Here is a 27,302-nt window from a genome sequence, read left to right as displayed (position 1 = left end):
AAGCATTTACACAATTTGCTCTACTCAGTATAAACCAAGAACTTTGTGCACAGAATGGGGAAATTAGAAAGGAAAGGAGCTTGTTGAAAAAACAGATGATAGACCTGAAGAGCAATATTATACTATCGGAGAGATCTGCATATCAGTCGCCTCTGCGGGACCTCAGACCTCAAAACCAGCTTGCAGAAATCTGGACACCGTATCTTCTTAATTTGAAAAAGGTTGTGTTGACCGTGCATCCTTCTCGACGACTAGCTCTCGCGTTAAAGTTGATAACCGAACAAAAGATGCAGTCATGAACCGCCGACCATTAATATCTATAAACGTAATAGAGAAACAGAAGATTTCATTGAACTGAGAGAAATAAATCATATCTAAACGCGCTCAAGCTAAACCTGTCCAAGGAAACAAACGGTAGTCATGTGTCACCCGACGAAGTTAGCTACGATCAGTACATAAATAAAAATGCCACATCAAATGCCCTTGAACTGCACCCAAGATGTCACTCGTCAGTTAGCCCTAAACAAGACCGAACTACTGCCAGGCTTGCGACCAACTTGGTGTTCGCTGCCGAACCGGGAAATAATCAGACTACTAAGTGCAAGACGGCCAGTATAAACAGTTTGAACAGGAAAAACACCATTTAAACGGGCACCGCACTAGTCTCGAAGCTTCGGCCTTTCAAACGGGATGGTTCATCACCCAGACTCCCCCCCCACCAGTTTGTTTGTCTCACGTTTTGTCCCAGACATGTCAGCACAACTCATCAGAGATGTACTGGTTGAGGAACTTCAGTTAGACTTAAAGATTCAGAGATCGAACACTCGAAGAACAGCATATGCTTCTTTTCGCATCTATTGTGATAGAAGTCAGTTTGAAATTATTGGAACGTGCACCACATGGCCCCTCGGACCATCATCAGGCCATTCTATGAAGCACGAAGTAGAAAAGAAGTGATCAACATATCGAAGACTAGCGACGCATCACAGACGGATCACACTGCGTACATCCCTCGCCATGGTAAAGAGAACAGCTCCAATTCCAACTCCTATTCCAAAGTGTGCGATCCATGAGGAATAAACTGAATGAAGTTGAAGAGTCTTGCTGTCCAGTTCAATGGACGTGATTTGCTTCGCAGAAACCTGGCTTGACCCCCAATGAAGAAACACTTTCCTCCACTTGGCCTGGAAGGTATCAAATGGTGTGCACGTCTAGAGAAAACCGGAGGAGAGGAAGAGTTGCAATTTTTTTAAATGAGCAGGTATTTTCTATCCTCCACTCAGTATCGAGCCAATCTGACTCTTTCGAGGCAGTTCTAGTTACACTAAAACCTAAAAACAATAACAGCCAGAACAATCCTCTCGACATTTTCGCAGTGTATATCCCACGGGTTTCAGACGCACAAGTAGTTAATGAACTCCTCAATTGGCTACTTAACCATCTCCATTCATCACTGAAACACGTCGGGTGTTGGGATGTCAATCTCCCGAATACTCAGGGAAACCTCAAGAGAAGACTGAGTCAGCGTCTAGGTATATTAGGTCTCAAACTGATTAGCACACCACCCACGAGGGGCGAAAGCACATTAGAACTTGCGTTCGTGTCAGCAAATTGTGTGGCTAATCAAAACCCTGTAAACAGCATACAGGCCGATCATAACCCCATCATTCTCTCTCTCTCTCTCTCTGTGCAAATAGAAATGCCCATTACGCACAAGTAGTTTTTTTTTTTCTTTTTGGCTGATGCATATGCTCATATACTACACTTGCTTTCTTGAATCACATGCCACTACTACTACTACTACTACTACTACTACTACTACTACTTCTGGAAGAAGGAAAGTCACAAGCAAAACAATTACAGCGCCCAAATACAATCCATGGGATGTCCTTGAAGAATGCGACCCCGAACTCGGGATTGACCTGGTGACAAGATGGATAGCCACTGTTTCACTCTATTCTGCAATGAAGAAACTAACCATCACAAAGCATTTAAATGCCTGGTGGAATCCAAAAGTCTCTGAAAGCTTCCACGTTAAACAGAATATGCACAGAAAGTGGAAAAACTCCTCCGGCTCACCCTCGGACTGAACTGCCTATTCCCGAGCTAGGGCACTTTTTATTCGGAACAAGAGGGAGGCAATAAAACTTCACCTAGAGGCTACCATAAATAAGGGGAAGTCCTTCCATTGAATCCAATCAGAGGACGTCATTGATTCACTCAATATTGGCAGTTGGCTCGACCATATAACTACGTTCGCTGCTCAGTCAGAATTCACTACACCAATGGAATTCCCAATCAATCCGATTTCGACAGACCCCTTAAATTGAGTTCTACTCACCAAATACCTGCTGATCGACGCAATGAATAGCTTAGCACCTACGGCCGCATTCGGTGCCGACGGAATTCCTCAGTTTATGCTGAAATGCCTCAGTACATTTGTTGTTGATCCTATCCTGTCGTTATTTAACAAGATCCTTAATCAAAAAATTTTCCCTCTTATGTGGCATGTCTATCTAGTAAGACCACTGCCAAAAATACGCTCTTCTTCTCACGTCCGTCCAATTTCCTCGGCATCATGCCTATTAAAGCTCTTTGAGAAATCTCTTCTGAGAACATTAACCATCCAAATTATGCCACAATAGCTACCACAGATCCACCATGCCAAGCAGTAAAGATCCACCGCTACAAATCTAGTCACCACCACTACCAAGATCCTCGAGGCATTTGAGCACCGTTCGGAAATCACCGTTATGTATATCGACGTCCAGACAGCATTCGATTGCATATCCGTTTACGCGTTGGAAAGGCTACTACGTGAGTATTAGCTCATTGGTGGAGACGTGCTCTGGTTTATTCAGACAATGCTTGAGAACAGGACCATTATTGTTCGAGATGGCAATCTGCGCTACACCAGGACAATTACAGCTGGAGTCCCACAAAGTGGGGTCGTGTCTGGAATCTTGTTCTCAGCTGTTCTCGTGCCATTTATTATGGGCCGAACTGATATCATCACCTCTGCCGATGTCACAAAACTGTTTACTCCCATCAGTTCTGGAGACACTGCTGAATACATTAATGCCTTAATCCTTCAGAAAATCCCGAACCGTGAGGCCTTCCTCTCCGGTTTCGGGCTTCCCATCAATCCTGAGAAGTCAAAACAGTTGACTTTCTCTCTCAAATGGAGCCCAACAATAGTGTAACCCATTTTAATAGGATCCGCGATTTCTGTCGTCCAACAACATGCAGATCTGGGCGTTATTTTTGATCAAAAGCTCTCCTTTCTACCGCACTTAGACCACTTGCAAATAAAGTTCTGTCGACTCCGGTGGATGATTAAACAACAACTTATGCATGTCCATGACCAGGCTGTTGGTTACAGATACATTAAGACGTGTTTATCTGGTCATACTTCCATGGCGCCGAAATCTGGACTTAAACTGTTACGACCCAACTTAGATGGATTTTCGCGGGTGGATTCTGGCTACTGAAGTGGACCATATGGAAATTTCGGCTTCCACCTGCACCCAGATGGCGGCAGCCCTCATCATCAGACGTCTTTCTGCCATCATTCACGAAAGAAGACTCGTCTTTGCCATCAAAATGATGGTCGTCATTATTTCATTACCAGATTTCTGAACTAAGTGTGGATGGAGGATCCCGGTCCAAAGCCTTAGGGATAATCCAATCCTACATGTCATTCAAAACCGGTTAAAGCTATCTGATCGGTTCCTACCCGTGCAAATGCTGCAAGACATATAGTCCTTGGATGGCTATCTCTACAAATTCGCAGTCGATAAGAAATATAGGCAGAAAGTACTCGGTCGACTTCCTTCCCAGGACACGTCATAGGACATTACAACCTGCTCCTGAGGACTTATCCATCACTGCCATGGATCCATCACTCCAGTGTTCAAACCGTTCTGGAGTCAGAATGCTTTTTTTTTTTCATCTTTATTATGTTGTGTAATTTATTTTATGTAAACCCCTGGCTTTTAGCCGTGAAGGGAGTTGTATTCAGCAATGTGCCTTCTGTAAATAATAAAGAGTTCTTCTTTTTCTTTTAAGTGCTTCTGATGGCGCTGCAGTGTTCAAGGGAAACACATTTTCGTGTAATGTCATATTTGGTGTTCCGTCGGCACGTGTTTGTGTTGTTTTGGTTTAGGTTGGTCATTGAGCAGTAGTCAGAAATAAAGAAATTATATTAAGAAACTTTCACTAGTTCATTTGTTTAATGTTCCATAATATTAATAATAACGTCAATTAAATGGCTATGAATTATCTACCCGGAACTGCAAGCTTACTTGACGAACTAGACAGTGAGTTTTACTATTTATGTGTGGCAACTTCGCTTTATAAAATAAGTATTGAATTCTTTCGTTATAAGAAGGAAAGAGTAAAGCAAAACATTATGTATTCTCAACTTTAGTGCATTGACTTCTCACAGTTGACGTTTTTAAAGTCGGCAGAATAGTCTGTTACAGATGGATTCTTTAAAATGAGCTCACTTGTTTAATAGTACAAGGGTGACTCCAAAAGTTTTTGCAATCATGTAATTTTATTAAAGTTACATACTTCAAAATTTTAGTTTCTTCAAAGTATTCACCCCTAGCAGCTATACCAAATTTTCAACCTTCTAAAGGAGTAGGAGTGTGTTGTAGGCCTAATGACTGTTGAGTGCAATGAACAGCTGTACAGAGAAATAGTGGACCAATAAATCAGAATGTCGTATAATGGGGGATTTTAACTTTGCAGATATTCACTCGTTGTTGTTGTTTTGGTTTTTAGGAGCATTAGCAACTAAGGCCATATTGCTCCGGGATATGCGGTGGTCATTCCCTGACCTTTCCGCATCCTCCGTATTTGGTGGTGACGGGCTCGAACCCCGGTCTAATCAAGAAGCGTGTGCTACGCACTGCTGTTCCTTCCCACCTGGCTACAGAGGCGCCTCAGATATTCACTCGAAATCATGAGTTGGTCAATCACAGACTAGCAAGACTGGATTCGTTGGATGACTGTTTTCCACAGCAGCATGTTAGGGACACAACAATGTGAAATAATACTCTCTAACTGATTATCAGCAATGATTATTCATGCATTAAGAATCTGCAAATAAAAGCACCACTAGATCTAGTGGCAGTGATCACAGTATTGATTTTGGATTTACTTAAAGATGTAACTACTATCAAGGGTAAAGAGAGGGGTTTTTGCTTTAGTGCATCCAAAGTCCTGAGCTGGATATCATCATTCTTCTCTTTCTTGGTGATTCTCTCTCTCTCTCAGGGTAATTCAGAAATTTTTTTTTGGCTTGTGCAGCAAAAGCTTCAGGCTTTCTTGCACCATATGACTAATAATAATAAGTTGGTCTCAAACACTTTTTAAATTCTATACAGTGGGACTAACTGATTATGTTACCATAGCTAATTCTAACTTGGAAGCATTCAAGGAAATAATCATAGAAGCTACTAGGCTTTTCATACCAACTAAGAAATACTCTTCAAGGCCTAAATGGAGCTGATGAAAGTCATGGCAGATAAGAAAAATGCATCGGATGCATATAAATTATCTCACGACACAGGCCTATGGTAAATATAAAGTAGTCTGTAATCAAGTCACAAAGGAGGTCAGGAAGGGTGAAGGCAGATTACGACAATTCTCTGGCAAAGAATACAAAGAAAACCAAAGGCTTCTATAATTATGTTAACACTAGAATTAAGAATCAAATTGGCCCATTTGATATCAGTTGTTTGACTGTTGATGATTATTATTATTATTATTAGGAATATGGTGCAAAGAAGCCTGAGGCTTATGCTGCACCAGACAAAAAAAAAAAAAAATTCCCGAGTACCCTGAGAGAGAGAGAGAGAGAGAAAGAAAGAAAGAAAGGAAGAAAGAAAGAAAGGAATCACCAAGAAAGAGAAGAATGATGATATCCAGTTCAGGACTCTGGGTGTGCCAAGCCCATACTCACCAGATATGAGCACAGGTTACTGACAAACTGAATGAGTATTTTGCATCTGTATTCATTCATGAGGAATTCTTTAGGCAACTTGATGCCAGTAGGTATAAAACTAACAGGAAGCCAAATGATTTTGTAATAACTGAAAGTGGAAGAGAAATTATTGAGCTTAAACATAAGTAAGACACCTGGGGTGGATGGGATCTATCCAATTATATTAAGGAAAGATAGCAAAGGAAGTAAGCAAGCCCTTAGCCAAAATTATGAGAGCATCCTTGAATTCAGAGTAGGTCCCTGCAGAATGGGGATGTGCATTTGTATCCCCAATTCACAAAGGGGGAGACAAAGAGCACCACAAGTCACAGACATGTTAGTTTAACTTCTGTTCCAGGGAAAATAATGGAGTCGCTGGTAAAAGAAGTAATGCAGATTCATTGGGACAAGGCTGCAATTATATACTTCAGACACAGCATGAGTTTGTTAAGGGGAAATCTTGTTTGACCAGTTTGATTGGATACTATGATGTGGTCACAAAGGAACTGGATGCAAGAAATAATTTTGATATTATATACTTCAATTTCAGGAATGTTTTTCATACTGTTACACATAAAAGAATACTGTACAAATTGCAGCAGTGTGGCATTAAGGGCAAGTTGCTGCTATGGATAAAGGGATGGTTGAGTGGGAGAAGATAGAGAATGGTAAACAATGGACATTGCTCTTTGTGGACTATTATTATCAGTGCAGTTCCCCAGGATTTACTGTTGGGCCCATTATTGCTTTCTATGTATCAGTGATATTGATGAAGGCATATCAGGCTTATTGACAAAGTTTGCAGATGATACAATGGTTGGCAGGATAGTTAATTACAGTATGCTACTGCAACAGGGTCTAGAAAAGTTAGGTATATGGTCTGAGAAATGACAATTGAAGTTTAACATTGATAAATGCTAAGTACCATATGTGGGTAGCAGTAACCCCACAGTAATGTACCAATTGTGTGGTACTGCATTCGGAACAGCGAAAAATGAAAATGACCTGGGGTAATCCAGTCAGATATGAAGTTCTCTGAGCAGTGCAAACAGGTTACCATGACAGCCCATGAGGTTTTGTCAATGATTACAGGAGTTTTGCTAGCAGGGATAAAGAGGTGATTATCCTATTGGGTAAAGCAGGGGTCAGCAATCTGAAGCTCACGAGCCGCATGCGGCTCTTTGAGCATGTAACTGCAACTCTTTAACTTTTAGCCCACATGAAGCACAATTTGAAATGGAGTTAGAGGACTTAAAAATCAAGGGCATGTGGAGTGCAAGACTAAAATGCCTTAAAACTGAAATTGAGGATTTGGAGAGGGAAAAGGCCGCACTTGCAATTCTACACAAAGAGATGGTGATAGATGAGTTGAAAAAGCAAGACCAAATTGTGTTCGATGCATTACCGGACACACATATAAATTTGAAAATATAGTGTTTGGACTTCTCTCAGTTTTTGGTTCGACAAATTTCTGCAGGCAAATATTTTCGAACATGAACTATATTAAAAATAAATCAAGAAACCGTCTGAGCAGTGTGAGTCTCTCATCGTGTTTAAAGATGAAAATTACAGCATACTCTCCTGATTTTGAGAGACTTACTCAAGAAGTTCAGCAGCAAAAGTCACATTAATTTGAACCTAATTGAATGTTTGTTACATTTTTTCAGTAGGCACACTATAGCACAGGAACTTGTGCGCCATTAAACACCCATACCACACACATTTTTCAGCATTAATAAATAATATTTCAAAATATATATTTTAATAAAGCACCTTCCTACTCAATTCCATTTCTTAAAAAACTTCCCCACCCCTTCCCCTCCTCCCAGCTTGAGCTGAGATGCGGCTCTTTGGATTCTCACTATTTTTAATTAGATTAAAAAAGGCTCTTCACTCAAAAAAGGTTGCCAACCCCTGGTATAAGGCAATGGTCAGGCCACACCTTGAGCACTGCATACAGGTCTGGAGGCCACATTTTAATAAGTATGTGGGGTTGCTGGAATGAGTACAGGGAAGGACAATGGGATTGATGGGAACAAAGGGGTGCTCTTACCAAGAAAGGCTGTAGTTCTGCAAATTGCTGCATCTGGAGACTAGGCACAAGGTGATCTGATTGTATGTTTAATGCTTTTAATGGATTGAGCAAGCTCAATGCTGATGGGATTTTTCCTCTTGCCCAGACAACACAATAAGATGGATTGACTAATTGAGCACCAGAAGTGGCACCTCCGTAGCCAGGTGGGAAGGAGCAGCAGTGCATAGCACACGCTTCTTGATTAGACCGGGGTTCGAGCCCGTCACCACCAAATACGGAGGATGCGGAAAGGTCAGGGAATGACCACCGCATATCATGGAGCAATATGGCCTTAGTTGCTAATGCTCCTAAAAACCAAACAACAACAACAGCACCAGAAGTGGCTAAAAAGTTTAATGTTGGAGCTGAAGTGTGAGCCCTTGCATTGTCACGATGAAGCAGGAACCTTTTAAGTTGTTTTTCGGGTCTGCTTTGATCGATTTTTTCAAATACTTTAGGAAAACATTTAGTAACATGCCACGCACTTTTGGCAATCTTTTGATCTTTACTACTTTACAGCTTCTAAAAATACACTTTTTCTGAAGAAACAAGCAACTATTTGGTTTTCAGTATTCTGGTTTGCAAACTTTCTTGGGTGGAGGGTTGTTTGAGAGCACCTTGATTGTTGCTTTGTTTTTGGATCAAAATTGTATATCCAAGTTTCATTCACCTGTAACAATGTTATAAACCTTGTATTTGCCTTCATCAAACTTTTTAAGTGTGAAATGGTACCATTCAACATGAGCAACCTTTTGATCATCATTCAAGCTGTGAGGGACCCATGTGCTAACAAACTTCCTGTACTTTAAATGAATACCATCATTAATTGCTGCTAATCCAATTCCCACATCTTTCTCAAACTGCTGATATGTAATTCTTTGATTTTCTCTCTGGAAACATCTTACCAGCTCAATTTTTTTAGCCATGATGGCTGGTTTTTTTTTATGTAAACCCCAAACACGAGAGGTATTAGAACCTGTAGTACTTAGTACCATGCTTGGGTTGGAGGTTAAGAAGACGAAAGAAGATATTTGTTGACATTGGACTTGAACTTCTGTAGACTGTAATTTTCAGGAAATACATATGAAGGAAGGTTGTTCCAGAAAACGGCAGTTGAATGAATAAACGAGGAAATGAAAAGTTGGTTCTGTGAATTTGAAGTTGGACAGTAAATAGATGTTAGCTGGTGGCTGCACATGTTCGGACTGTTTTGAAAGAGAGGATGGGAATTATAGAAGCCAATTCAGAAGAACAGTGCCTATGGAAGTATCTGTAGAAGAGGCATGCAGCAGAAACAGTACATCTATGAGACAGTGAGTGGAGAGACTGTTAAAAATGAATCATTAATTAACCTAACTGCCCTCTTCTGAATGGAATCAAGAAGCCTGAGAGAAGTTTTCTGGGCACCACCCCAGATGTGGGAATAATATTCCATGGTAGGGCGGATTTGCGATTTATACAGAGTGAGCAGCTGTTTGGAAGAAGTAATGCCGAGAGCGAAAGAGAAAACCAAGATTTTTAGATGCAGAGGAAGCAATATTTGTAATGTGCTTGTGCCAAGAGAGATTAGAAGTCAGGGTAATCCCCAAAAGAGATATATCATTTTGCCTAGAAATCGTAGTGTCACAAAAGATAAGCATAGGAGCAGAAGAATCCTTTTTGCGAGATATAAGACAAGACTGAATTTTAGAAGGGTTGAAACCAACTAAGTTGTCTTTGTCCCACTGGAGAATTACCTGAAGGTCGGCATTTAAGGAATTGGTAGTGGATATTCGAGAAGTTGAAGCTGATTGAGCAGGGCAAGGTTTCTCAAAATGGAAAGTGGAATACAATGTGCTACCATCGGCAAAACTATGGATAGGATTTCCAGTCGATGGAAGAAGGTCATTAATATACAAGAGGAAAAGAGTGGGGGAAAGAACTGAACCTTGGGGGACACTAGTGGAGAAGTTAGAAGACAGAGAGCCATCTACCATCACCCTCAGTGAGCGATCAGAGAGAAAACTGGATAACCAATTACAAAAACAGTTGCCAAACCATTAGGTGGAAGCTTGTTTAGAAGACCTTTATGCCAAACACAATCGAAAGCCTTTGAGATGTCAAGAGCAACTACTTGTGTTTCACCGAACCTTTCCATTAAATTAGTCCATAAATAGGTAATATAAGCCAGAAACCAGATAAACCAGTGTATCGATACTGACGGAATGCATACTGGCAATCGTTGATCAGACGGAAGGTTTCTAGGTAGTTGAAGAGTTGGCAGTTAATTGATTTTTCCATTACTTTAGAAAGAGTAGAAGTAATTGCAATGGGAGAATAATTGGATGTGAGGGATTTGTCACGTTTTTTAGGAACTGGCTGGATATGAGCAAATTTCCAAGCAGTAGGGAAAACACCTTTGGAATAAGAAAGTGAAAAAAGGCTGCAAAGAATAGGAGTAAGTTCAGGAGCACAGGTTTTGAGAACAAATGGAGAAATACCTTCAGGACCTGTAACTTTCTTAGCATCAAGATTCGTTAAAAATCCTTCTGACATCCTTTTGACGGAAGACCACAGGAGGCATTGAATGGGGTGTGTTGGGAATGGTGGGAGGTGTTTTACCAAGATCATTAATACATGAGTTGGAAGAAAAATGGGATGCTAGCAGGTTAGCTTTATCCTTGTCTGAAGTGACAACAGAATCATCTGGTATGGACAGGGGTGGGAGCACAGATGGGCAAAAGTTGCAGCCAATAGCTTTAGCAAGAGACCAGATGCTCGACTACCATTATGGTAAGAAGTAAGTTTTCTACTCTTAGCCTGTTCAAACTCTAGTTTGGACTGATTAATAACTGCTTTACAATTGTTGCGAGCTTTGGTGTAGGCAGAACAAGCCAATTATGATATGCCACATTCTTCCCTTAAACAGCCTTAGCACATTTATTGTAAATCCAAGGTTTAGATAAAGGACGAGATTTTAAAGTGGAGTGTGGGATAAAGGATTCCATTCCTGCAAGAATAATTTCACTGACACGATCTGAGCAAACATTGACATCAGAAGTTTTGATACAGTAATCCGACCAAGGAAAAGAAGAAAATAAATCTGCAGATCATCCCATTTTGCATTCTTGTAATGCCAAAAAACACAAGGTTGTGAATAACCATGAGATAAAGGCTCCATTGAAGAAGAGACAATCACCAAGTTGTGATCTGAAGTGCCTAAAGGACCTCTCACTTCGACCACGTACTTAGAAGAGTTGTTTGTGAGAAAAATATCAAGTGTGTTGGCTGTATGATTAGGATTGTCTGGTATTCTTGTAGGTAAATGAGCAGTGTGTGCAAGGTCATTAGTAATTGCAAAAGCCCCAGCTTCTTGAACAGCTGGGTTGGTGTGACTAGAAAACAGAAGCCAGCTGGAGTTGTGAACATTAAAATCACCAAGGAAAATTATCTCACTGTTAGGAAAGTTGGACTGGAGAAAGTCAAGTTGCAAAGAGAAGAAGTCAAAGAGCCCCAAGTGATTAGTGGAGTTGGGAGAATGGTAAAGACAACATATGAATTTGACACAATGAGGTAGAGAGATTTTAAGCCAGAGAAGATCAAAGAGAGGAGATTCCAAATTGCCAAGTCTCTGACAGGGAATATCAGAACGGACATATGCACAAGTACCACCTTTGAGAGTAAAGGAATCATACAGTGAATAATTTGGGCATCTGAGATGAGCAGTAGTTGAATCAACCGATAACTGAGATTCTGTCAGAAAAAGTACATGGGGTTTGGCAGACTACAAGTGGAAATGGACATCGTTGAGAATAGAATTGAGACCACATATATTTGAATACGTGGTCTCAGTGAATTAGGAAATGTTGATGGCCTCTCTGAGTGTTCATCTTCAAAATTTATTTTTCTAATTTTAAATTCATTGAACCAATTATAATCTGCTCTAATTGATGGTGCGTGATCCCCAAAAGCAATTACTAACCTTTCATGGGATTCTTTAGCAGTTAGACTCTATTTAAAATCATAGGAAATCATGGCATATAACCTTTGACAATTAATATCCATTTTGACTTACACATTCTTTAAAAAAACAAGTACCTTCCCAAAAAAATCGCACCCAACAATAACTATTTGAAGGATTTTAATAAAACTTGACATTTATGGTAAATAAAGAATGAAGATTTTAATGGTACTAATTACTGTTATTATTTAACATTGCTTGCAAAAAATTTTAGCATGACCCTTGTATATAATATAGATGAAATCCATAAGTTTGCAACTCTAATAGTAGTTATTTTGTAATAAGTGTAAAGTGTGTTTGGTGTCAAGTGGCACCAGGGGTTTCTCCCATCTCCGCGTTGCTTGCATTGTGATGGGTGTGCCAGTTTACTGGAAATGCCAGAGATTCAAAAGCGTATGGATATTGTACATGTGTAGCGTCATGTACCATTGTTCATCTGGTCATTTAGCCTCTGGACCCCTACTGAGGCCCAACGTTGCCCCACTTTCGCCCCATGGAGGCAAACCAAGAAACACCATTATTTTACATTACATTATTAGTCAACTATTACATTATTTTGTAATAAAGTGTAAAGTGTGTTTAGTGTCAAGCAGCACCAGGGGTTCCCCCATCTCCGTGTTGCTTGCATTGTGATCAGGGTGTGCCAGTTTACTGGAAATGCCAGAGATTCAAAAGTGTATGGATGTTGTACATGTGTAGTGTCGTGTACCATTGTTCTTCTGGTCATTTAGCCGCTGGACCCCTACTGAGGCCCAACGTTGCCCCGTGGAGGCAGACCAGGAAACACCAGTAGACTAAGATTTACTCTGGCAGGTCCTGCCACTTAATTTCCTGAGATTTCAGTGGCTAGGACCGTAAAAAAAAAAATATATATATATATATATATATATATATATATATACACACACATATATACATATAAAAATATATATATATATACATACCCTTTATGCGCTCGCGTGGAAGGGAAGCGCTAGGAATGAGAGGCCGAAAGTAGTGGGTGAAAGTGATTTTAGATAGTTTAATTTATGTGGGCATTCACTTGCGTGCAGGTAGAGTGGGGGAGTAGAATGAAGACTGGGAGGAAAGGCAGAGACATGGAGCCAATAGAGAAGACAGCTCCAGTTTACAGTGGGGCATGCCCATGCCCCACCAGAGAGTAAGAATGGGGGTGGCGCATGGGGGGGATGGTGGAACCGTCACACTCCCCCACCCACCAGGGAGGGGTGGAAAAGGTGAGCCACACAAGAGAGCTGGCTCAGGTTGCCAATACGGTGCTGCATGCAGAGACTGCGATTTGTAAATTATTTTGTAATAAAGTGTAAAGTGTAAATTATTTTGTAAGAGTTGACTTTTAGAGTTAAGTTTTAGTTTTGTGAATTTTAAACATGCCAACTACTTCGGTTATAATTTCCCTCTCCATAATGTAAGCCATTTCATACAATTTATTATATAGGGGAGTAGGTTAGATGAAACTGAGAATTAATTTTTACCAGTAATTCTCTGTTTTTCAAAAAAAAATAAATCTCTGCTTCAGTTTAGCAATATTTTTTTTGTGCAACAGATTTTTTGTATTGTTCTGATGAAAGCCATTTGGTTGCTGTTGGCATCATTGTTTGACAGCAGCCTTCATTTTTCCAATTGATATCCAGCTAGATCATTTTTCACTCTTCAAAAAAGTAACATTTGTAAGCCAACAATTCCAGACATGTGGGGAGATGAGGAGCATTTGGTTTTTTTTTTGTAATTTTTGGATTATTCACTTTATTAACCAAAATAATTAAAATTAGACAAGTACAATAATATTTACATAGGCTTAATCCAGTACAAGGCACATTACAAATACCCTTAAACAGATAAAACAATGCTACCAACTACGTGGTTGCTGTAGTGCAATGAGCCATGTATTGTCATGTAACAAAATGATACCATCATTCAAACATCTTGTCTTTGATGACTCTGATGGCTCTGATCACTTTTGAGTATTTGTGCATAATTTGTTAATTTACTGTTTCACTACTACACATGAAATAGCATAACAGCAGCAGTCCTTTGAGTTTAAGAACAGCATAGTCGTAACTTTTTCATTGCTTTCGAAAGCCTTAAATTCCTCAGGTATTGTGAGGACTGATATTTCCACTGCTGTGCTGCTTACTTTCTGGTTTATAATGTTGTTATTGTGTCTTATCCACAGTCACTGTGCAATACAAGTAATAATTTCCTTCCTCTTCATATCACTTTAGGAATCTTAAACACTATCCCATTCGTATGTTTCTGTTCATTGTCGAAACATGCTTGGGGGAGCCAAATGCCCTCTTGTCACATAGCAAAATGTCTTTATTACATTTGTGGCCATTAGTACTAGTCCTACATTTACTCCATAGTAGGCATAATTTAGCTAATCAAAATCTCATTTTTATATGAGATTTTGTCTGTATTTTCATTATGTTTGTTTGTGTGTTCATTATTCACAAGTGTGTATCACATATGGGATAAAAAATTTGGACTAATTCACTGGGAAACCCCCTACACCAGTGATAAAGTAATTACAGATTTGACTGAAGAGGTTTTTAGGAATCCTTGCACTCTAACCTGATTCAAATTCAGACCTCTCCAGATGAGTTAACAAGGGTGTGAACTTGCTATGCTGTCAAGAGGGATCTAAAATTAATGTTAAGAATTAAAAATTATGATTAGAACAAAATTAAGATTTCACTAAGATTGCTAGATGTCTCAAGATGCAAAGGTGTATTTGATAGTGGGCAGATTGAAATAAAGTTCCTAGATTTCTACTCTACGTGCAGTTTGAGATAGGTGCTGAACAGGTGAGGAAGGTAGGTGCAGCTATAAAATCAAGATAGTCTTGATGTGACCAGAGGTGATAAGACGTGATATTGCCATCCCTTGGCCCCCCCCATCCTACCCCACAAAATAAAAGCAAAAAGCATAACTCCAAAAGCATAACTGGCTTTAGATACTCTCCATAACAGTATACAGGAACTCCCCGACTTACATAATACTCGACTTACGGAAATTCGACTTTACATAAGCTTTTGCCGGCCAGCACAAACTTTAGAAAATCATGGAAACGTATTTTGCATCCCATAGGAATAAATGGAGGTATCGTGAAAATATCATAATATGAGCCCAATAACACATTGCTTTTTTTTTTGTTTTTTTTTTTTTTGTAATTCGTTCTAAGTCCTTGGAAGTTGAAAATTTCGCTGTACAGTATTACTAAGCTATTTATCTCTCTAAAAGGTCATATTTATAATGGAAATTGCACTACCCTTTCATCATTAAGAATCAATTTTGGAATCAATTTTTAAGAATCAATAATGGAAATTGCACTACCCTTTCATCATTAAGAATCAATTTTGAACGCCTTTGTGATATATTTCTAAAACACATTTCTGAAGGTCACGACCATAAAACAATTTGCACTTTCCAGTTTATTGGACTTTTCTCTTAGTGCATCTAATTATAAATGGGTAGTAAACTCGATCTTATTGCATTTGTGATAATACCAATAACTGCAATTGTGTGCATTTTTACGCTATTATGGTGAAATGTGTTCCCCTTTGCTGAAATCTTCAATCATATAAAAAAAATTTTCAGAAACTTCTCTTCATTTCTATTCATGTATTACAATGATGAAGAGAAAGCAATCAATGAAAAGTGCAAGTGGTGGTAGTGCCAGGAAACAAAACAAAATTGATTTAGAAATGAAGATGAAAATGATTAAGAAGTACAAAGCAGGACAAACTTTGTCATCTGTTGCAAGGGAATTAGATCTCGCTGCTTCAACAGTGAATACTATTTTAAAGGACAGGGTGCATATAAAAAAACAAGTCAAAGGATCAACGCACTTAAGATCAACAGTGATCACAAAACAGCATTCAGGTGCTATTCGAAGATGGGACAGCTGTTAATAATACAGAGATAGAAAATCAGATTCAGAAGTGAGTGCCACCAAGTTTAATGACCATTCAAGCAAAAACAAGTATTTATAAAGATATTAAGGATAAGTACAGCGAAACCCAACCCAAGTTCGTGGCAAGCAATGGGTGGTTTAATAGGTTCAAGCACACACTGGTTTCCACAACGTTAAAGTTGCTAGTGCCGATTCTGAGAAATTTTGTGATGTGTTGGAAAAAATTATTGATGAAGGCAGCTATTCGGCACAGCAAATTTTTAATGTTGACAAGACTGCTCTGTATTGGAAAAAAATGCCGGATCGAATATACATTGCCAAAGTGGAAAATACAATGCCAGGTGTCAAGGCTTCAAAAGATAGGGCCATGCTCTTGCTTGGGGCTAATAAAGTGGGAGATTACAGATTAAAACCACTGCTTGTGTACCATTCTGGAAATTCTTGTGCATTTCCAATTGAACCAGAGAGCATGGATAACAATATCTCTCTTTGAGGATTGGTTTAAATGTTGCTTCATTCCCGAGGTTGAAAAATATTGTAAAGACAATGACGTTCCTTTCAAGCTCCTGGACATCCTACACATCTAGATTATTCCAATTCGAACATGAGTCATATTTCTTCCGCCAAACACAACTTCACTCATCCAACCTATGGATCAGGGTGTTATTTTGAATTTAAAAGCATAATTTACACACAACATTTGCTCAAGCATTGTCTGCAGTAGATGATGAGAAAAATTTTATGTTAAGAGACTTTTGGAATCTTACAGTATTTACCACGCCATCTTAAGCATTAATAAGGCCTTGGCGAAAATTACTAAAAATTGTTTTAATGGTGCATGGAAGAAATATGCTGACGGCACATAAAAGGCTCCGAAGGGTTTGAAAAAGACGAATCATATGAAGAGGTTACAGATAAGATTGTAAAGGTTGCATAGCTACTTCACTTGGGGGTTGATGCCAAAGACGTGGAGGAGTTAATAGAGGAAGAAGAGAAGGAATTATCTAACGAAGAAGTTATTGACTTGCAGACAGCGATAGTGAAAGAATAAAATGCTGATGAAGCTCAAGATGAACCAAATGAGGAGCCGAGATGCTTCGCCACCAGACAGATGGCAATGGCATTTTGTGAAATTGCATCAGCAATGGTGAGGTTTGAGAAGATGGATCCTGACAGCAAACAGTTCTTAAAAGTTAACAGAAGGGATGATATGCATGCTTGCTACAAAGAAATCTACGATGAAAAGAAAAAAAAATGTCACTGTCCAGTCATCCTTTAATATGTTCTTACGTAAGGTTGAGCAGCCGACCCCTTCTAAATCTCCACAGCCCTCAATCTCTGTAGCGGCATACTTATCAGCTGAAGATGTTGATTCTGGCAACAAACAATGTGCAAGAGGTAAAACTTACTGATGTTATGCCTGTCTCCTCTCTTTTTTTTTGTAATTTTATAATTTTGAAATTTCTTAAATTGCACGCTTTTGTCATTTTTCCTGTGCATGAGATAAAAAATTGAATAAATACAATAAATAATTCTATTCACATGTTCATCAAACAATCCTTTTTTGATTCAATCAATTCAGCGAGCACTGCAGCTGTGAGTACTGCACAAGCTTGGGGGAAATTCCGACTTAACGTAGCATTCCATTGGAACACAATCCTTACGTTTTTTTTTTTTTTTTTTTTTTTTCTTGTTAGTTGTTGGTGCATCAGCTTCTATGGCCATAATGCACCTCCCAAAGTTTTTGCATTTTTACTGTGATCCAAGCCCGAGGCGGGAATCAAACCTGCAACCTTTGGATTGCCAGGTAGGCACTTTACCTACCTGGCTAGCCCGGTCGGCCAGCCCTTACGTAAGTCAGGGAGTTCCTGTAGTGAGTGTTTCACTTGTCAATGATTTGGAGAGGTTTGGATTCAAATCCTGTCAAAGACAAGAGAAATTCTTAAAAAGGCTCTTCAATTGAGTTAGTTGACCTTAGGAAGGAGTAGTTTTTCAGTGTACAAAACATACAGATTAGCTTGTGGACACATGTTGTACAGATATATTACATGATAATGACTACATGAACTAGCATGTCATATGAACTGTCACACTTTGATATACTGACTAAAGAAGCCAGTGTATCAAAAAAGAAATCTGGCCTTGAGTATGACATAAGAAATCCAGCTGTCCAGGAGCTGTACTAGACAAAAATGCCATTCTTACACAAATAACTCATTTTTACTGCCTAAACAAAATTTTCCATTTTTCTGATTTAGAAATCTAATGAGCCAGTGATAAGATACCAATATACAGGGTATCTGAAAACTCTGGACTAATGACAAAATACTTTGTATACCAGTTTTCAGATGGAAAAACATGCTTTGGATTCTTATTAGCATATCCACATTGATGACTTAATCGGTTGAGTGCTGGAGATAAGTAGTATTTTCAGTTTTCACGGTATAAATCTATGACTTGACATAGCCCAGAAAAATCTGCTGGGAGTGCATAGTGTGACAGTGCACAATTCAGGTTTGCCTCCAAGTCCATCACTCTGTCGCATTAACTTATGTAGAAAATAGACTATATGCTGCCTGGATGCTACCTGACTATGTGCTACAGGCAGCACATAGTCTATTTTGTTTTTCTTTGACACACATCAGGCTTCCTGCACATATGCATGTGTGTGTAATTAAAGAAACTGGTAATTATTAGTTAATTATTAGAAAATTAAATTTGGAATAATCGGTTAATGATGTCTCAAATTAAACACTTTTAACCACATACAAAAATTGCCCACTGTGACATTATCATAATTATGTCTGTAAACAACTCCAATGTTTGTTTTTTTTAATTAATGTCGACATATGTTAATATATCAGCATTAGAATCAACGACTTGCTTTACTTAATTATATATCAGAATAAGCAAAATTAATATAAATACACTTTAAATCATCCTAATCACAAATGGATTTAACAGGCCTAATAACTATACTCTAAAGTGGCAGAAAACCTTTTCTGAACTCAAGAATAACTAACAACACGCATTCCTTCTTTCCAATTAGTAGATTGGTACCTTCATTCTTATCAAAGTATCCTATGTTAAAACAAGGATCTAAAGTCTACTGCATTCTTAATAATTGTGACTTGCTACAACCATTAAGTTACAACTTAAGTTAAATGTCCTCAGACTAGTTCAGCTCAACATGTTTAGACTTAATGCTAAGTTGGAATTAATTTTTGTACAGGGGTAAGCTTCCAATAATTTGAAATAAAATTTAAATTTTATTCCTTCAATACAAATATGGTTCAATACATAATACACACAGTAAGACTCAAAAGAAATATCCTTGTGCACCTTGCAGAAGTGGCAAATATAAATTTAATTATTCATCTACTCACAATGAACACTTTTGTTGCTGTTTTTCTTTAACACACATCAGGCTTCCTGCACATATGGCATGTGTATATGTGTGTAATTAAAGAAACTGGTGATTATTAGTTAATTATATTTAACCCCGGGGGCTCACATCTGGTGAGTATGGGCTTGGCACACCCAGGGTCCTGAGCTGGATATCATCATTCTTCTTTTTCTTGGTAATTCCCTTTTGACTCTCTCTCTCTCTCTCTTTTGGGGTAATTCGGTAATTTTTTTTTTTGGCTGGTGCTGCATAAGATTCAGGCTTCCTTGCACCATATAGCTAATAATAATAATAATAATAATAATATATGATTATTAATATGATCCTGTTGTGCGGTACAGGTAGAAATATTCATTTTTAGTATTTTCAGACTAAATTATTCCTTACTTGTACTTCTAAATCTGTTTATTAATAGTGTTTGTACTCTTTAACTGATATTTAAATATTCTTAAATTTTTCATTTTCCACTTCAGAAAAACTGATGGTTCTGCTTAGGGATGGAAGAACATTAATTGGCTATCTGAGAAGTATAGATCAATTTGGTAATTATGCTTATTTCTAGACATAAAATAGTTGTAAAAATTAAAATGCAACCTGACATTTTCTTCCATACTATTTGTCTATCTTCCCCCCACCCAAAACTAGCAGTTTTCCAACCAACCTAATGCTGCCTCAATAGCATTAGAAAATGTTCTTGCACTCTTTATTTAAATGCACTCTTGCACTCTTTTTATCCCCATCCCTGCAAAAGTACTCTCTCTCTCTCTCTCCTGTTAATAAACACAGTTCATGCCAAAAAATAAAATCCAGACCATGAATCTTGCACAGTTTCTAGGGCAGAATTGATTTACAAGTCTCTTATCGTGTACTCTGTCCTGTCTGGTGTGGGAAAAATTCCAGTCACTATCAAATTTAATACTAATGTTCAGCTTTTTCTCAACATTACCTTATACCTATTAAGGAAATCCTCAGATCTTCTGCTCTTAATATCATTAGTATTAACATGTACAAAGATATGAAGGGAACAAAAGAGTGGTCTTATCAAAAAACGCTTCAGTTCTGCAGATTGCAACGTCTGGAGACTAGGCACCTGCAAGGTGATCTAATAGGTGTTCAAGGTTTTAAATGGATTGAGCAAGTTCAGATGGAATTTTTTGTCTTTCTCAGAATATACACACAAGGGGGCATAAATTCAAATGATCAAAGTGATGGTTGAAGAACACGTGTAGAAATTTGCCTTCGGCAAGTGGATGGTTGTGTGTTGGAATAAACTTCCATTATTGTTGTGGAAATGGGTAATTTGAATAAATTCAAAGAACTAGACAGACTGTTGGAGGGGATGGACGGATGATGTGGGAGTTTTTTTTTTTTTTTTTTTTGGCTGATGCTTTATAAGCTTGCTGCATCATTTGCCACTACTAATACTAGTATCATCTTTTGTGCCCTTAAAAGGTAAATGGTCTATCCCCTTGCAGACACATCCCTGTTCTGCCTATTCTTTTTCCGGTGACATTCCTAGAATATGTGGTGCCTGGGTGCCAATTGAAATTTGGTGCCCACCCCTTAAAAATTTTCTTCATATGTGTATGTAAGTTTTAGGTTTTCAGGCACCCCTTGAACGTTGGTGCCCAGGTGCAGTGCAACCCTTGCACCTTCGGGACAGCCCGCCCCTGTTCTTTTTGCACAATATATTTTCCATTTTGCTGACAAGAGTCACACACAACATCTACTTCCTGTGGAACCAGGGCATTCTGTCATTATTGTCAATTCCACTGTTGTCTGATACATTATTGTGTTCTCATGAGTTGAGCTTGACAGCAGAGTACTTTATTCCTTAAGAATGGGTGCTTATACCTTTAAGAACAATTTTGTGAAAGTGATTTGTTTTCCCAAATAAAATTTAGATAGTTATGGAATGCAGCCTCCTGTGATACTTTAAAAAAAAAAAAATACTTGTTTATATTTAGCTATTTCTGATATGTGTTTTGTGCAACTGAATCAAATAGTATTGTTGGTTTTCCTTTATTGCAAATATTTTGGCAGCAGTTGAGTTTTTACACCACTTATGTAATACATATAAATGTATTATATGTTTAAAATACCACTTCTGTAATACATTTATATGTATTATATCAGCGGTAAAACCAATACTCATATATTAGCATTAGTAGAAGCATACGATGCAAGAAAGCAAGCTCTGTTATATACAGCCAAAAAAAAAAAAAAACCTTCCCATTTCACCCAGCCATTCTCTCCAAACGTTTGTCTAGTTCTGCCTTGAATTTATTTAATCTGTCAACTTCCACAACAGTCACTCAATGTAAGAACCACCACACTCAATGCATTTTCTTCAACATTCTTTCCAGGCAGTGAATGCGCTTTGTTAAAAATCAGGAAGCTGATGTTTATACTAATGTTTTATGTCAGAAATATACAGACACCAGACAAAAAATTAGTCACTTGCAGTGTTTAGAGCATATAAGAGTATTTGTTTACAACACTGAAATTAGAGTATAAGGTTAGTCCATTTTCTCTGTTTACAGGTTTACCAGCTGTAACTAAAGATGTAAGGGTTTCCACCACAAAAGATTGGGCACAGAAAAGATGTTAATGAGCAACGAAAATGGGTGATAGTGTTAGGTCTGAAGGATAACCTGTTAAAGTAGTAGCTGAATTTGTTAGTGTTTTGGAAATTACAGTTATAAGAATTTTTAAGGAATAGTATGAGTTGAAATCAACCCAAATCATCGGTAGAATTGTTGTCAAAAGTCTGTGAAAAGTGATCATGATCAGCAACAAATATGGTGTCTGGTAACAGAAAAAAATTACAAATTACTCTGTTGGAATGAAATGATTAACTGCTTCATTCTTCAGTCAACAGTGTAATAGTTAACCAAGGACTTTATCAGATGAATTCTGAGAAAACACTGAAGAGGATTGCATAATATGGATATCTGAAGTAGGGTACTAAAGTAGAGTAGGGTATATCTGGAATACCTGAAAAGGACTAATGTTAACATCATCTTATAAAAAGCCCATCTAATGTGGCCTAAAAAACATGAAAATTGTAACCACTGTAACAACAGCATCCACAAAACATGAATGAATTATGGGCGGCTTCATTGTTTTCAGAATGGACTGATATTAATATAAACTCTTTGAGGGATCTTGTTGGATCCCTACCAATGCGAATTCATCAAGGGATTTGTGCTAAGTGGGGGGGAGAGTTTACATATTATTAAATGAATATTTACCCAAGTTCTTACTCGTCTTCCAGACCAAATTTCTGTCTGTTTACTCCCAATTAAAAATTGAAACCACTTTAATGATCTTGGTATCCTGTTTTCCAGCAAAAAGGAGCTTTGACTGACAGGCTTTGATCAGTCTTAATTTAATCAGTCTTACTAGTGAAGCTGATAGACTCTATTCCTTTTGCATTTATTCATAAAATTTTTTTTTTTTCTGATATTTATTGCAAAGCTTATCTGAACCTATTCATTATTATTATCTATAACTGTTTTACTGGAACACTTAAAGATTTTTAAAAGATTACAGGTGGGTAGTTCTGTTATTTAAAGCAAGAACATTCTGATCAGTTTGATTGGATCAATAGTATAGATTCCTGTTAAAAAAAGGCTGCATCGACAGGATAGAAACAATTTACTTCATTTTATAAGATACATTGCCTCCAGAAATCCACCATACTACCCACACAATCTTCTGTGAATCACTCTCTGCCTTCCTGCAGCTCAAATTGTTCTGTATAAAAACTCAGGCAAATCTTAAAATTTCTGGCAGAAATACCGTCAGGTAGACCATAAATCTACTGAAATACTTCCAAATGTCCATTTTCACATACCTCTAGGAAACAACCTTTAGGTATGGACATTGGAAAATACAGCCCACTGAATGGACTCGCTAAAGCTGCAAACAGGGTTAGAATAAACTGTTTTGACTCTCCTTCCTCCTCCTTCTCCTCCTCCTCCATATAAATATTATTTCGGATAATATTTAATTTATGAAAATGTTAATTTAATCAGTCTTACTAATGAAGCTGATAGACTATTCCTTTTGCATTTATTTGTAAAAATTTATTTTTTTATTATTTTTTTTTTTTTCTGATATTTACTGCAAAGCTTATCTGAACCTATTCATTATTATTATCTATAACTGTTTTACTGTTATTTTGCATCTATTTCAAATGGTTTATTATTGAACATGATTTGTTTAATAATAATAGTAAAATAGAGAACCTATGAACACTCATAACAGTGAGTAAATATTTATTAATTTTTACTAACTTTCATGGCTTACATGTGAAATAGTTTCATTCTCCTATTAAAAATTATCATAATGGTATATTGGCAAAAGAAATCACTACTTGTAGGAAACCAATTCAAACTTGAATTGTGATTATGAGAAATTATTAATTGTGAACTACTACACAAGTTCAACCTCTTTTCCTGCATTCATAAACTTGAATAAAATATGCACCTCTGTGATCAAATCTGTAAGAAAAAAAAAAAATCTAATATGGAATAAAAGTAATAACATTTTTGAACTGTCCTGAATTTTATCTGTATTTATTTTGAGTGCCTAACTTACTTAAGATTAACACAGTACACACTGTCATTGGATACTCTTGTATATAATGAAGTGGATACAATCTGTATGTCATGTTAAGAATTTATATTAGATTTTAACTATCTGGTTAACAGGTCTGGTCTCTCCAACTTCTTATTTACTAGAGTAATGAACAAATATAACACCTGTTACACATGACAGCATACTATCAGATAGCTTAGTTTATGTACCATGATTAGATGTTAACAGTTCAGTTATTATTATACTTATTCTCGTTGATGCTTTTACTGAGATGTATGCATTGCTATTATAACCAAAATACAATGTTTTAACATTAGTTTAATCATTTTTTTCAGTTATATTTAGCAAATGCCATATTGAATAATTCCTCCAACTTTTCTATTATTATATATATTCTAAAACAAGTTATTTTCAGCTAATCTTGTCCTTCATCGAACTATTGAAAGAATCCACGTGGGAACAAAATATGGTGACATCCCTCGAGGTATATTTGTTATTAGAGGAGATAATGTTGTTCTTCTTGGAGAAATAGTAGGTAACTTATTAGAATTAATCTCTTAAATTCATGTTAGATTCTGTTTTATTGTAATAATTGCATGTATTTTTTAAATTAAAGAGTTAGAAAGACTACAAAAAATTGTTTATTTATTCTATATTTAATTCAATTTTTAATATCAGAAAATTGAAAAAATCAATAAAAAGTGTAGAGGTTTGAAAAATTTGCTACTTGGTTATTTTAGAGCTTGCCTCAGTTTTAAAGTGTTTTTTATATTGACTGAATATTTAGTTAATATGAAAAAATACTCAACCCAATTAATTTTTGTTTGTCTTATCACAGTGGTAAGGAACTTTATATATCAAGTTTTTTTCGTTTTAAAACAAAAACAAAAAAAAACTAGTACATTATAGGTAAATCTTAGAAAATCCAGTTGATGTTGCAGATGAATTGAACAGGTACCTTACATTAATATTTAGAGATGACTTTTCTCTTCATGGTGAACAGAAAATGTGTGAAAGTGAAGGGAAGTATAAAATTAGTGATATTGAAATTACAGAAGATAGTGTATTAGAAAACCTTTTGCAGAAAAACTTTAAATCTTCAGTTGTTGATGGCATATACTCAGTAATTTTGAGGAAGGTGGCAAGAGAATCCATTAACATTAATTAGGAGTGCATCATTGGACCCATGAGGAATTCTTTTGGACTGGCGAAGCATAAACATATTGCCAGTACATAAAGGCAGTTCTAAGAGTGAAATGATACTAGTGACTGGTCAGTCTTACTTCCGTGGTAGGTAAAATTATAAAGACGATGATTCTGGTTGCACTATATTGTTTGAAGACGACACATCACGGTTTTATAAAGGCAAATCATGTTTAACAAACCTGCTTAGCTGTTTTGACTGAATCACTCACGATTTGGATGTAAGAAGTAATTTTGACATTTTAGCAAAGCATTGGACTCGGTCCTACAGAAGATGTTACTGTATAAGCTTAAAAACATTGAGCCATAGGTATGATGATTTAATTGTTATTTATTATTATTATTGTTGCTCTGCTCTTATATTATTTCTCCCTAATTGGGGAATTCCACTCCGTGACAGGTACTGCTACCAAGTACACAGGGTGGTTGTAATGTCTGGTGTTTTTATTATTATTATTAGCCATATGGTGCAAGGAAGCCTGAGGCTTATGCTGCACTAGCCAAAAAAAAAAATTCCTGAGTTACCCTGAGAGAGAGAGAGACAGAACAAGTATCAGAAGTAGAAGGGAATCACCAAGAAAGAGAAGGATGATGACTCTTAGTCAAGGAAATCTCTGACTAACCTACAGATGTTCAGGATTGCGACTTTCTGGAGTTCCTTGTAGGTGTTCTCTGGGAGACCTATTGCTGCTAGGTTGCTATGTAGTCTTTGGCACCATACCGGTGGTTGATACGATGATTGGGATGGTTGATACTTCTTGCATATGCCACATCTCCTTGACCTCATGTCTCAGGTTCGTGTACTTCCTAATTTTTTCCTCCTGGGTTTTCTGGACATTGCTAGTGTTGGGCACCACTATGTCAATCAGGTAGGTAGCCTTTCCCATCTTGTCCACAAGGGTTATGTCCGGTCTGTTGTGAGGGATGGTCTTCTCCTTTATTATGGTGGGGTCCCAGTACAGCTTGTGGGTTCGGGTCTCTAGTACTGCCTGAGGTTCATACTTGTAGTATGGTACACTTTCTTTGGTCAACTGGTATTTCCTCGCTACCTTCTGATGTATTGTCCTGGCTACCTGGTTGTCTCTATGAGTGTACTCAATCTGGGTGATCACCTTGCATCCCTCAGTGATGTGTTGGATTGTTTCTGAGACCAGGTGGCATCGTCGACATGTGTCATCTGATATTCCAGGCTCCTTTGCGATGTATTTTCTATAGTTTCTGATGTTGATTACCTGGTCTTAGATGGCCAGCATGAATCCTTCAGTCTCGGGGAAGAGCATCGATTGTGAGCCATGCATTGGAAGCAATATTATCGATGTGATCTTAATGGAGGTCATTGTAGTGTCTGCCATGGAGTGTCTTCTTTGCCCATCTTTCTAACTTCGTTTCTTGTACCATCTGGGCAAGGCGTCTCCGTAGCCAGGTGGGCGGGAGCAGCAGTGCGTAGCACATGCTTCTTGATTAGACCGGGGTTCGAGCCCGTGAGCCACCAAATACGAAGGATACGGAAAGGTCAGGGAATGACCACTGCATATACCCGGACCAATATGGCCTTAGTTGCTAATGCTCCTAAAAACCAAAGGTTTTTAAGAGCATTAGGTTGAGTGGGGTATACCGCTTATCTATCTTCCTTATGGCCTGGTGGAGTGGTGCTGTGTTGTTCTCAAAGTAATCCTTCAGGTTAACTATTGCTGTTTTCTGTTGCTCTATCAGGTCCCTTCCTCCCTCTTTCCGAGCTATTGTTAGTTTCTCCACTGCCGATTTCAGGTGGTGTCGGCGGCTCTTGGTCATCATTGTCCTTGTCTTTTGCATGACATCTTCTAGCTCGGTATTAGTCCAATCTATGATCCCGAAGTTAGTACTGGAGCTGCATAGGTGTTTATGGCTTTAACTGTGTTCCCTCTGTTCAATTTTGCTTTCAGCAGGCTTTTGAGTCTCTGATGATATTTTTCGGTCAGGCACTTCTTGATTTCCTTGTGCTCTAACTGGGGCTTGCAAACCGGTTTTATAAAACTGGATTTGAATATTTTCTTGGTTAGCCCTCGAATATAGTTTTTCGTTACGCACATTTTCTTTTGTTTGTTTGTT

General features: G+C 37.8%; 1 protein-coding gene across 2 annotated transcripts in view; it reads left to right on the top strand.

Moving 5' to 3' along the window:
- Positions 1-4,123: 4,123 nt before the first annotated feature.
- Positions 4,124-27,302, top strand: part of LSm1 (U6 snRNA-associated Sm-like protein LSm1) — a 38,106-nt gene continuing 14,927 nt past the window's right edge. The window contains exons 1-3 of one of the 2 annotated variants that reach the window (XM_090384820.1): positions 4,124-4,319; positions 19,880-19,948; positions 24,427-24,542. In XM_090384820.1, the coding sequence (XP_090240946.1) occupies positions 4,268-4,319; positions 19,880-19,948; positions 24,427-24,542 (237 nt within the window). In that variant the 5' untranslated portion in view covers positions 4,124-4,267. Of the gene's footprint in view, positions 4,320-19,879; positions 19,949-24,426; positions 24,547-27,302 lie in introns of both variants that reach the window. The other variant, XM_090384821.1, reaches the window with a different exon arrangement.

Source organism: Mastigoproctus giganteus, chromosome 11 (assembly GCF_048544385.1).
Source record: "Mastigoproctus giganteus isolate SK-2022 chromosome 11, ASM4854438v1, whole genome shotgun sequence".
Classification (NCBI taxonomy): Eukaryota; Metazoa; Arthropoda; class Arachnida; order Uropygi; family Thelyphonidae; genus Mastigoproctus; species Mastigoproctus giganteus.
Note: the sequence above shows the minus strand (reverse complement) of the source record. Positions and strands in the feature narration are given on the sequence as shown.